Below are 13237 nucleotides of genomic sequence, written 5' to 3'. Positions count from 1 at the left end.
TTCAATATTCATCAAATTTATAAAAAGCTTTATTTTTATTAATTTACAATGAACGAGAGTATTGAATTTAGTGATAATTCTCTAATTTTGCTTTGTTATATAAACGAATACTATATCAATATAAGGAGTGGCTTATCTTCTGGAGCATGGTTAGTAGTAGTATGTATCATTCAAATATAATACACGTGTTTAAAGTTAAATTATTGTGTTAACGTATACGAATACTTGAGGAAACGGAACGTGTTGATACGATAATGAGTTTCTGATGGTACAAACGCATAGACTTTCCAAATGTACATTTGATATTCTAGTTATTTATATCAATATGACGATGCGACCCCGCGTCGTAGGGGTAGGGGTACACCCCAGCTAAGAACCCAACAGACTTTGAGTCTATGTACGCATTTAACACTCCCTCGAACGGAAAACATCGTGAGTAAAACCGGCATGCATTAGACCCAAAAAAAGTCAATAGCGTGTGTCAACTTACCTATTACAAAAAAAATGTGTGCGTGTACTAGTGTACACACGTAAGAAGTGAAACTTCTTTATCACCTTTATTTTTCGAAAATGATTTACTATATGCAACTTTACAGTAATTGGTTAAATAAATTAGATAGATAAAATTTATTTAACCTAAAGTTAAATTAAATAAAGTTTAACAAAAGGCTTTTATTATCATAGATATGAATACAAATAATACAATTATTTAATTTTACCTTATTACTACTTAGATTATTACACAACTTCATTAATTGTAATAGAGATGTTAATATCATTGTTATCGTTATTATATATTTTTGTTATTAATGCCTTCGAATTAACCGTGGTAGGGACAAGAAAAAGGTGGCGCGTAACTAAAAAATGACACGGTTTTTTTTCCAATGCCGATAAAAAGGTTACACTTCAATAAATTTAATAATTACGAAACAGCACAGCCGGATCGCCAACTTAGCATATCAGAAAAAACATATGGTCACGAAATAGAAGCAGAAATCTGATCACAATACGAAATACGTAGTACATAAACACATCCGAAGACATGATATAAGTAACCTACGTATTATTATATTATACATGTATTCTTAAATTTTAAAAATACTCCATCTCATGCCAAATACTTTATCAATAAAAAAGGATATTTTTTTGTTTTCATAAGCTTAACATCTTACCTATAATAATACGATAAAATTAAAAAATATATAAACAATGCAAATATTATCCTCATTTTGGCCAACTAATTACGGACAAGAAAAATAAACGCGCTAGAACATCGTGTCTTTCATTCACGAAGGATAACAATGAATTATACTTATTAAGCAAAACAAACATTCGCCTTGTTTTTCATAATTACTGTTCATGTTAAGTTTTGTAAAGGATCGAGGCTAATGAAATTTTCATTGTAATGAAAAGTTATTTGAGCGATAAATGGCAATAAAGATTGTCAGTTATTATTTTAGATATAGGCTACATATAATAAAAAAATACAATATTAGCAGTTTTTGGCTTCAGCGTACAACTCTCATTTCTGACATCGTAGGTTCGATCCTGCTGTGTACGAATTGACTTTTTTTTCTATTTTTGCATTTTACGTCACTGGTACAGTGAAGGAAACAGTTACACCTTAGAGCCATAAAAAATCGACTGCGTGTGTCAGGCACAGAAGGCTGATCATCTACCCTTGCCCTTTAGAAAAACAAATGATCACAAAACAGCCTGCCAGACATAAAGAGTTGTACTGATACTGGTTTCGTTGTGTTTGCTATCTACTGCATATCATATTTAAGAAATTATGTACTTTCTCCTAAATATCGAACCCAAGACAATGATATGTCACATTAGGTCCGTCAAGCTTTTGTTGAGGCGACACGTTCTCCTTAATAAAATATTACACGTATTTCAAATATTAGTGGAAATTTTGCTCACTTTTAAATATATTTGTACTTTCAAAACATAATCATCGAATTAAATTAAATATACTTTAATTTTAGTTAAGCGCTTTCGATGTCAACTATTGAATCCCCGCATAAAATAGCAATCGCCGAAACCTTTATCTTAAAATAACGAATTCACATTTTGTTTTATTTGCATGGATATAACGTTTGTTAGATAATATATAAATACATAGAACTGACTTCAAAATGGACTAAATACTCACTGGATAAATCACTTGTTTAACGTGAACATGAAATTCGTTTTATTTTTATATAGTCACGCATTGGTCGTAAAACATTAATTTATTCATTTTCTCTGTTAAAAGAGTTTGATAAAATAGCTAGGATAAACATGCTAGGTCGGATATCCATAGTTTACCCTTTAAAATCGATTTGTGTTTAGTTTTTGAATTTTTTTTTTGTTTAATATTTGTTTTGTTTAATATTTGTATTATCTCTACTTCAACTATCGCCTTTAAGTGCTTGTCACATTAAAATTGTATTTCGTGTTTATTTTACCAATGTATCAGTGTGCCGAGCATTGACAAGCTTTTATCAATAAAATAAAATTCACATGAAGCTGTGTATAACTATGAAAATAAACCTAATACAAAATATGAACATTTTATTACAGCAATTACTGATAAACTCAGAATTGCAGGAATAACTCATCGTATATAGTAGGATAATAAAATTATTACAATATCGAAAACGTATCTACACGATATGTCAAACCCATATTCATAGATTATATATATCTTTAAATTAACCTAAATTTGTCACAGATTATAGATGGATGCGCCCTAAAACTGTCCGGCCGAACCAATTTCCGACAGGATATGGGTTGCCATCAGTGAAATGTTCACAGCGCTATCGGGATATCGGAGATATTGATCAAATACATGTAGCGTTTGGAAAAATGTACAATAATGTTTTACATGGAATTACCGCCTCTATGGCGGCTGGCGGTGCGCCATGGACTCGAAAACTGAAATAAAATAGTACTTCCGTTAGTATACAAAGAAAGCACACAGAAAGAAAGGCATAGAAATTTGATCACATACTTACTTGAACATTGATTAGTGAAACTGACAAAGAATATCGGCATTAGAAAATATATCAAGGATGACGAAGCAGCGCACTAAAAGTCTAGAGCCGTAAATTTTTATATATGTAAAATGATTTGAAGGTTTTAGTAGAAAACTCGCATAAAACTTTCAACCGTATTTATTTATATCGGAACTTTCTGCGGAATTTTATCTTATCTTTTAAGCTTCAATACGTGTTTGTGTAAATTATTCTACAAAGCAAAAAAGTCCTTAATCGGTTTTAAGGTTTCGCGTCGTTTTGAGTCTATAATTTAATTAATTTAATTATTGATAAACACTTTCCATCAGGTAAAAATGGGTGACATTATTGTTAAGAATAGTTTATTTCAGACAAATATAGTAAAAGAGGCACGTCTTAATGTTTTAGAGACAAACTAAACACTAACAAGTGTGATAAGAAAAGAGTAATTGAGTTCAATAAAGATATCTAAATTTTCTTTTTATTTTCCACTGCCGTGAGTTAGTCTAGTAGCTTCAGCGTCCGACTCTCATCCCTGAAGTCGTAGGTTTGATCCCCGGCGACAACATACGCTCAAACAGTCAAGGAAAACGTCGTGAGGAACCAAACTTACCTTAGACCGAAACAGTTGATGGCGTGTGTCAGGCACGTGTGATCCTACTCGTTAGATTGACAAATGATAATAAAACACATATAGAAACCTGAGATCGAGACCTAACAAAGTTGTAGCATCATTGGATTTTTATATGCAATTTTCACCCATGCCTTTGTTCTAAGCTCCAGCTGTAACGTAAATAAAGGTTTATTAATTAATTCTTTCTTTCCAGTGCACCTGCAGTTCAACGCGCCATCTCTCTGGGACTACGCGCTTCACTCAATAGTTGGATCCAGCATCAAAGGGAACTTCACCCCAACAAGCTTCTCCGAGAAGGCCTGCCTCGCTCCCCCCTACTTCATACCGAAAAGGAACACTCGTGCGCACATGTGGTCTAGTGAATTTAGGACGAAAAGTGTTTACTTTAAGCCGCGGAGAGTTCGGTCGATACATAAACGGTTTCATAGATTTCTGCCAGCGCTCGTGGTAAGCGGACCTCTGGAGGGGCGAAGCGGCGTTGCGTTGAAGTGGTCCATAGACACTGTTCATTTAGATAAAGAGGAAACTAGTGTTGTTTTTAGGTAAGTTATAATATTGTATGTCTTTAAATCTAAACTACCTAGGTAACACTGAAAATGTTTAGAAAATGAAAAACGGCTTAATGTAGATAGTTGCCAATACTTTTATTGATTTTCAAAGTAGTGTCCGTTCCTCTCTATACATCGTCGTATTCGATAGAACCACTGAGAAAAGCAGGGGGCTCATTCTGTGTTTCTGGTCGTTGGTTAAAGTATGGGGAATCCAACTGGTACAAAGCGTCCTGACGCCTAAATGTTAGTGTAATATTTTTTGAACTTGACACATACCAAGACTTGCCCGTATCTGCTGCTAGGTCACTCCCTTATATTCCTCTATCATGCGTGACACAGCACTGATGTTATCTTCAGTGCTGTGTGACTGTCACTGACGTCCCTCACGCAGATCATTATTGAGATAACATCCACGCTTAAACTCGTAAAACCGATTGTAAATAGAGGCACGAGATGGGGCTTCATTAAGAAATGCTAATCGCAGCCTATCATAGCTTTGTTGTTGAGTAAACCCACAACGAAAGTCATGATAAATCATTGTCTGAAAATTTTCTCGCGTTAGATTCATTTTCTCGTGTAACAAGAGTTTTAGATTTGCCGTCAATTCATAAAAAAAGACAAAAGAATGCAATATACTACATTAGGTTACCAAAGAGTTCGAAAATTGAAATTCAAAAAAGTTTTCATTAGCATTGTTTCTTACCGGCCCGTTCTAAACATTTTCAGTGTTACCCACGTATTACTAACAACACTTATTTGTAATTCTTGGGAAAGGGGGAGGCTCAACTGATGTTGTGTGAAACCGCCAATGGACATTCCTAAATTACCTTTTTCAAAGACTGTTTCGACTGGAAAAGCAGGAGTTTCAATTCGTATAACCCGACTTCTTTGTAATTTTAATATCTTAAATAAGAGGAGTATTTAGTTCTAGTTTAGTGATCGCGCTTTCAAAACAACTGGTTTGAATTCTTGAATATTTTCGCTTTGGATAATCTATAGCTATTGTTTTTTTGGACATTTTAAGACAATATGGTACTAACAAAAAATATTTATCTAAATAATAAATAAATTTTCATTATATATTTAAGAAGACTATCTGCCTTATTCGAACCAAAATCAGTCAAATTCCGTTTGAAATCCAACAGATTTGTCTCATTTCATCACAATGTAAAAATAATGTGAAGAAAAGAGACAGAAGAGTATTAGTTAAAAAAATACAATTAGGCTGATATAGGGGGTTGGAGTATACACGAGGCTTCGAGTAGATTTTTCCATGTTTAAACGTCACAGAAAAACAAAATGCGATAATTCTGATTCGTTGAATCGGACGTTGTTAACAAAGTAACAAATAATTTAGTCAGTGGTAAAATAAAAAATTACAGAAGAATAAACAATAAAATAATGGGCATGTCATGACATTGTTGTTACAGGGATGTAAGGGTACTAAGGAATGTTAAAGAATGTATTAATGGGCGGTTCCGGCATGGACGTTCCTTACATTATTATTTATAAGCTTTGTTTAATTTATATACTTTATTCATATTAAAACTCGAGTCGAGAGTTGTCGGGTTGTCGTAGATTTTTGAAAACAGGAACTGCGTGTCCATTGTTAAATTTTCAGATACTAATTACATTTGATTGTTAAAAACAAAACACTTAGCTTAACGAGAAAAAGATAACTTTTCCATTAATCAAAGTATCGTTTATTATCACAAAAGGAATTACTTCATATCCCTCTTAACTTGAATTTTAGTAAACGAAAAACTTTATCGGAATCGAATTGAATTGATGAAAGCTAAATAAATATATACTTACCTTAATTTATATCGTTTCAACGAAGTTGATTTTTATTATCATTATTAGTTCTTAATCTTTGAAATTAATTAGTTTATTTGACATAAAATAGAAAATAATCAAACGTACAGTTGAATATGTCAAACTTGGTAAGTGCATTTTGATATGAATTTGGGTTGACTCGCGACTATTATTTTCTCTTTAAAAAAAGTGCGTGCGTACAAACTACACATGTCAGAAGTGAAACTTCTTTGTGTTATTAATTATTACGAAGATAAAAGCCCCAATAGTTGATCATGTACCGGTATATGATCACTCCATGTATTTGTGCATCTATATTCCACTGTTTAGATAAATTCATTAAAAATCTGCATTTACTGCACAAGACGTTATGCGACAGGCTTGCCATTCAAAGTTCTAATATGTAACTACTAAACGAATACCGCGTATTTGTTTAGTAATTACATATTAATGGCGTGTATTTTTTCTCGATCTTCTTTTCTCACTCTCTCTCAATTGCTCTCTCCCTTTTCTTCGACAAAAACGCTGCACATCTTCGTGACGTTTCCGTCAAAAATTTACCCTCAGGCAAAGAAGAGTCACTTCAAAAATCAGTTGGTCATATTATTTTTCTAGTGACATTTAGCTATACACTAAAACAGTAGGTTTGTTACTATACCTAACTGTTGTATCAAGCTATAATACTCGTAGCATATAGTCTAATTGTATGTTCACACAAAAAAAAAAATACTTTTGGAATTTTATTCTACTTTTTTTCTTTATCAACTTGCCGTAATTGCCGACGAAAGAATAAGATTTGCTATTTTCACTGATTTATCATATGGATTATTTATCGCATTATTTGGATGAAAGATGGAATACGAAACAAAGGAAACGTTTTGGCTTCATGTTTACATGATACACTTCTAGCTTAGGCAGTTTCTAAATGCCAAGAGCTATAATGGTATAAACATATTGTGTGTATCTAACAGCTGCAGTAATAATAATGTTATGTTTGTGCTTCTAAGTTGCCTTGTGAAAGTGTTTCGTTATTTATAATGAACCAACCTTAGATAAATTCGTCTTCGTTGAAAATTGTATGCTACAAGAAACGTCAATTAGTTCAAAAATAGTGTTGCCATACCCCGGATGTGATCCGGTTTAAATTTGAAAAATATCTCTATTAATTTATTATAAATACTTCTTACAAAGGACTCGTCAATTTTCTCAGCAACTCCACAAATTTGAAAGTGTTTTTTTTAACTAACCATACTGTAGTTTTAAGTATTCATTCTTTTCGATAAACGCAAGCCAGAATGTTATAACAAAGTATAATAATAAGGTGTAGAAATTTATATCCAGCTGAGAATCGAACGGACTGTCTCTCTTACAAATAAACTCGGGTCTACGTTGGAATTTACGTATTTTTTTTGTCTCAATTAAAATCTTCATTTTTGATCAAACAAATTTTATCATTAACCAAACGCAATCCACAAAGGCCTTATAGCTGTCAAAACTATTAGCATGCATATTCAATGAATAACATTAATTTGATCGATTTTTGTTGTCAATTATGAAAATTCAATTTCGTATAACAAATCGCTGAAAGGAGGATTTATTTAAACTCATGAACGGTTTATATTAATCTTTGTAACGTGAAAACAATATTCTTCAATTACATTTGACACGACTTAGGGTTTTACTTTCATTATCCGTGTGGACCCGGCTCAAAGGATCCTTCTGACACACAAAACATGTTTCTGAGACGCCGTGATAAAGGAAAAAATAAACTTTTAAATGACTTAATATCATGATTAGTGATTATGAAACGTTCATAGCTTCATCTTTCTCATCTGTTGGAATAACTATGTTAGCACAATTCAGGTAGTGAATAAAGTTATAAAACCTGTTCCTCGATCAGAAATGTTTATCTGAGAGGGTATATATGATCCTTAAGCTTTTCAGCACATTGATCTCTCCTTGCCACAGTTTTTCGTCCTATTTGGCAAGCTCTCTTGCAATCTACCTGCCAAATAAAGAAACTGTGCAAACGAGCCAAACGTACGCGATGCCAATAAAATTCCAACTCTTTGATAACTTACTTTTATTTATTGCTCTAAAATAGTTCCAATTGGCGGAAAGCCTTTTTATAGTTCTATTTATTAAATAAAGCACAATCGATCTATAAATTCCCAAAAACAATCGTCAGATCAAAGTTTATGTCTAAAAAATTTCAATATTGACCAAACTATTTTACTGACATTCTGTATGTATTCGGGTATAGACGTTGGGTACAGATATCTCTTCTCTCTATACCCAACACCTACTTTCGATTCCGAGAAACTAGTTAATTAACTAGTAATGGTGAAAGTTACACTTCTGTTGAATGGAGCAAGCTTATAAAAGTTAATTGGACACAAATACTTTCTTTCAAGGTTACTTTAACGCTCTTGGTATAACGCGAAGGTTTTGAAAGCCAAAATGCGCGGAATCCGCACGAAAACTGTTGCTGTTAATTACGCTTAATTTATTTAATTAGTATAACTTTACAAAAATGGCCAATGTAATGCATAATTTTAAGGACGTACTATTAAAAAGCTACAGTCTGACTTGAAACGAAGGTATAAAAAATTTGAAGTCAGCAAATCTGATCTATACACAATAATTACACACACTGAGTAGCAACTCAGTGTATGCGTGAATCACTCTATCGATCGTAAGAAAGCCAAGCCTAGTATATATTATTTACATAAGGGCCCTAACGATAGGACCCTTAATAGGCAATCTAATGAATAACTTTAATTCATTAATCCTTCGGCCTCGATCTGTCTAATCAGCTTGATGGATGGTTTTCTTCAACACTTGAACAGATTTAGGAAACGGTATTTTGGTGATTATAGTCCTGATGGATGAGGTCGCAATCGTACGAACTGGCCCATTTATCAAACTTACCTTACGCAGTAAAGACGGGGATGAGAAGCGCTACGTACATGAGGCGTATATAAAAAGTTATTACAATGATAAGTCAAATGAAACTATTAAAGGATTTAAAGAAAAAAATATTATATTATTTTACTCGACATTTAATTTATTTATTTATTCATACTTCGTTGCAATAAAAATAAAAGAAGCACAAATAACACAATACATAAAAATTTCAAGGAATGTAACGGGCGGCGTTATCGCTAATCAGCGATCTCTTCCAGGCAACCCAGGTTAGGCTCTTCCAGGTTAAATAAAATCTTCCTAAATCCTTAATCTAAAGTAATACAAAAAAATCGGTTGTCTGTAAAGTCGATTTACTAACGATAGTTAAACGTGATAACGTCATAAGAAAATACTGATGGAATGGTTGTTTTTTTAAAAGAAAATTGAAATTTTATTTGTTTGATAGATATTTTGTATGGATATATAGAAGTAGGTAAATGGAAATCACAATTGAATTGATCAAGTAACATTTATTTGTACGCATAAATACAATTATGTCAATTTTTTTCATCGCTCACTCAAGTAGAGAGAAAAATGTCGAACGCAGCCTAACACGGAGGCTGATTGTGCCTCTTTGTCGCTCGTTCCGCGCTTAGATGGAACGCCTCAGAGCGAGGTAACGCCGCAGAACGAGGTAACGCCGCATGCGCCATGTTTTTTCGTGCGTGCAGCCAGCCCCATCGAATTATAAGACGTTGTCACGTCAAAAAATATATATTAATATTTTACAAACTAAATATCTAATTAGATTAATTTAATAGCAATTAAAAACTGAATAGCGAATAGCGATGCAATACAGGAAAACAGAAGAATTACACAAGTCACGATTGATCAGGATAGGATAAGGTCAAGAAGTAATTATTGGAGTCTAGTTTAGAGCGCGAAACTTATCCGTATTAAACAAAAAAAATATAAACAGCACGCGTGTGTAAATGTTTTTCAATTCCATCTCGGTATATAAACAAAAATCGAAATGTCTATAAATTTTAACTATAATATGTGAGTACTTTTTTATAGAACAGAGGCCAGAGGGAGTGATACCGCCGCTCGTAGACACTCTCAATGCGAATGAATTGACGGCCCTTAAAGGAACCCGTAGAGTTAGTTATAAGTGTTGGAAATACGTTTTCTGCACCATTTATTATAAGATCAAAATGTTGGAATGTTTCATCGGGTATACGTTTTCGTATCGTCGTTTTCATGATGTAGTAGGCAGAGGTTACCATTGATACTGGTAAAAACTAATGATACCGTGGTGTTTATTTTGGAGGCCATAGAAGACTTATTTTTCAGAGATACGCCGTAGATCGGGTTTCCCATATTTTAATGAAATTTTGCTTTCATCAAATATTTTTTGTTACTTATGAATTTTAATACCAAAAACGACCAAAGTTAATTAATTATTATTTACAACATCATTCGCTTTATCGCCAACAAACATTTTTCAAAAAGTCCCCTAACATCTAACGTCCTTAGATAACGGGAAGATTTCTTCACACTGCGAGATTGCTGTGACAAATTACTTAACGCATTATTTACTTGTCAAACGAAAAGAAACCTTATCACGCCTCGTTAGAGACTGATTTTCATAGGTGTAATAATAAAAAATAACGTGATCAGTGTGCGAATAAATCGCATCATTAATCATAGATTTATTTGGTTGTGCTGCTTCTATATATACAGTTTTTATAGGGAAAATAGACAGAGGAAACGGAAATGAAATTTCTTTTGCGTCATTGGATGATTTATGGATGCGTAACAAAAATATTAATTTTAAAATTAAATGAAAAACATTAAAGTAAATGAAGAGTACTGTTTCGTAGTTTTTAGACTGTTGCTTCAGTATTTATTAGAAAACGGTTACTAATGTGTTCTGGAAGTGATTGCTTATTAGCGATAAGGCCTTTTGTTTACCTGATCATGTTTAGTTTAGATTTATGCAACGAAGTATTAAAATATTTAATTTAATTTGATACAAATTTTACGTGCCTTTGATCCTACTCAACTGTTTTATGATATATTTTGTACTATCTTTAAATCAAGAGAATTCATCGCATAAATTGTTGAAGTTAATAAGAAAGGAAGTTGTGAACTATCTGACTGAACTCGAAGCAGGATAATTTAAGTTTCGAGCTCCAGATTTACGACGCCAATATTTGGTACTCTGAACTCAGTTATCCCGTATTTATTTTACGATCTAGTTTCACACCGCATCTGTGTAGTTCTAAACCTATATAAGGGCCAATTTATTGAAAGTCTAACATTGCAGAGGACCTCTGTAGTGTAATAGTGTAGAAGATTATCTAGTCCTTAATCCCATAAGGAGGCAAAGACATTCCTTTATGAGGAAGTAGACTTTCAAAACAAAATAATACATTAAGCAATGGTAAACAGCGTCACGGGAATAGATTAAAGCAGTATTAACACATGGTATTGTCTTTTGTTAACATAGCTGTTACACATTAAGAAAAACACTTTTTGAATGGGTTAAAGCTATGTATTATTATTAAAAACTCACCGTGACCAGGCACGCTGAAAAGCACACAAAATGTCGGAAAAAAATAGATATTAAATATTAGATAATAAAATTAGAAATAAAATTTAGAATTATGTAAATAATTATAAGTTTTTAACAATAATACATAGCTTTAATCCGCCCAAAAAGTGTTTTTCTTAGTATTAACACATTCTAAGAGAAATCACATGAACAAATAAATCTTAGAATAATGCAAAATATTTACCTACGGGAATACATTTTTTCTACGAAAGCCACAATCACTGACGTGTCTGTTACTGTCCCAATCATTTAAAATTAACAACCCGGGAATGTTACTGGCTGTTTATAAAAACTTAAAAAGCTTTTACTGTTAATATACTCTACTATTTTTAGAATTAAAGATTACAGAATGTTACCCATATAAAACTCTTTTGTTATAAAATGTATTTTATTGGTTTCAGGTTACGTTATAGGACGACAACGAGTGCCACCATTTACCAAGTGTTCTTTACTAAAACTTTAAGATTAGGTAAGTTTACAATTTAGTAAGTTTCTGAATCCTTTAATGTAAAATAAGAATTATAAGTAACTCCATTTCAACGAACATTAAAAGATTTACACATTATTTAAAATACTGTAAAGCAATGGATTTGACTACCACCCCACTTAAAAGTCGCTTTGCAATGAAAACACCGAGAGAAAATGGATACTTATCTATACAGAAAAAATATTAATAAGAACGCAATCTGAAATAAATGTGTCTATATTACGGGAGTCGATATGTACTTTTACCAAAAAAATCTCGCGAACCTTGAAGATATATTTCATATTTCTGCCAAATTATGGTTCTGTTACTTCGCAGAGAGTTTAAATAATAGAATTACTGTCCATCAACTAAACTAGAAATAGCCTTTATACATGAGGGACATCATTTATTATACACACAGTAATTAACACACGAAGATCATACGTAAATGTCATAAGTCATGACCTTTTCTCTCTAATTTAACTAGGAGTTTCAAGTTTAAGGTGTTAGACTATGATTTCGTGTTTGTTTTAACCTATCTGATGATTTATTACGTGGGTAACACTGAAAATGTTAAGAACTGGACAGTTAGTTTAATACTAATTTTAGAACTCTTTGGTAATCTAATGTAGTATTGCATTCATTTGTTTTTGGTAATTGGCGGCAAATCTGAAACTCTTGTTACTCGTGAAAAAGAACCAAAACGCGAGAAAATTATGGTCAATGATTTATTATGACTTTCGTTGTGGGCTTACTCAGCAAAAAGCATAATAAGCATTTCTTAATGAAGCTCCATCTCGCGCCACTATTTGCAATTGGTTAAACGAGTTTAAGCGTGGACGTAGCAATCTCAATGATGATCCGCGTGAGGGATGTCCTTTAACAGCGACTACTGAAGATAACATAAGTGCACGCATAACGCATGATAGAGGAAGATTAGAGAGTGACCTATCAGCAGATACGGCCAAGCCTAGGCATTGCTAAGAGTCAAAATAAATAAGTTCAAAAAATATTACACGAAAACTTAGGCTTCAGGAAGCTTTGTACCAGATGGATTCCCCATACTTTAACCGACGACCAGAAACACCTTCGCATGGGCTGGTGTCGCCAAATGTGAGATAAGTTCAACGGCGGTGACTCAAATGCTATGAATCCGAAATCAAAAGACAATGAACTCAGTGGGTGTTTCCTTTTGAGGATCGGTAACTAAGGTAAAGAAAGGAATAACTCAAGGATAAAAGATGA

At 32.9% G+C, this 13237-nt stretch overlaps 1 protein-coding gene across 1 annotated transcript in view; it reads left to right on the top strand.

The window, feature by feature from the left end:
• The window catches only part of LOC123714963, a 175332-nt gene that overhangs the window by 83239 nt on the left and 78856 nt on the right, over nucleotides 1–13237 (top strand). The window contains exons 3-4 of the mRNA XM_045669677.1: nucleotides 3830–4178; nucleotides 11928–11995. Of these exons, the coding sequence (XP_045525633.1) occupies nucleotides 3830–4178; nucleotides 11928–11995 (417 nt within the window). The remainder of the gene's footprint in view (nucleotides 1–3829; nucleotides 4179–11927; nucleotides 11996–13237) is intronic.

Source organism: Pieris brassicae, chromosome 10 (genome assembly GCF_905147105.1).
Source record: "Pieris brassicae chromosome 10, ilPieBrab1.1, whole genome shotgun sequence".
Classification (NCBI taxonomy): domain Eukaryota; kingdom Metazoa; phylum Arthropoda; class Insecta; order Lepidoptera; family Pieridae; genus Pieris; species Pieris brassicae.
Note: the sequence above shows the minus strand (reverse complement) of the source record. Positions and strands in the feature narration are given on the sequence as shown.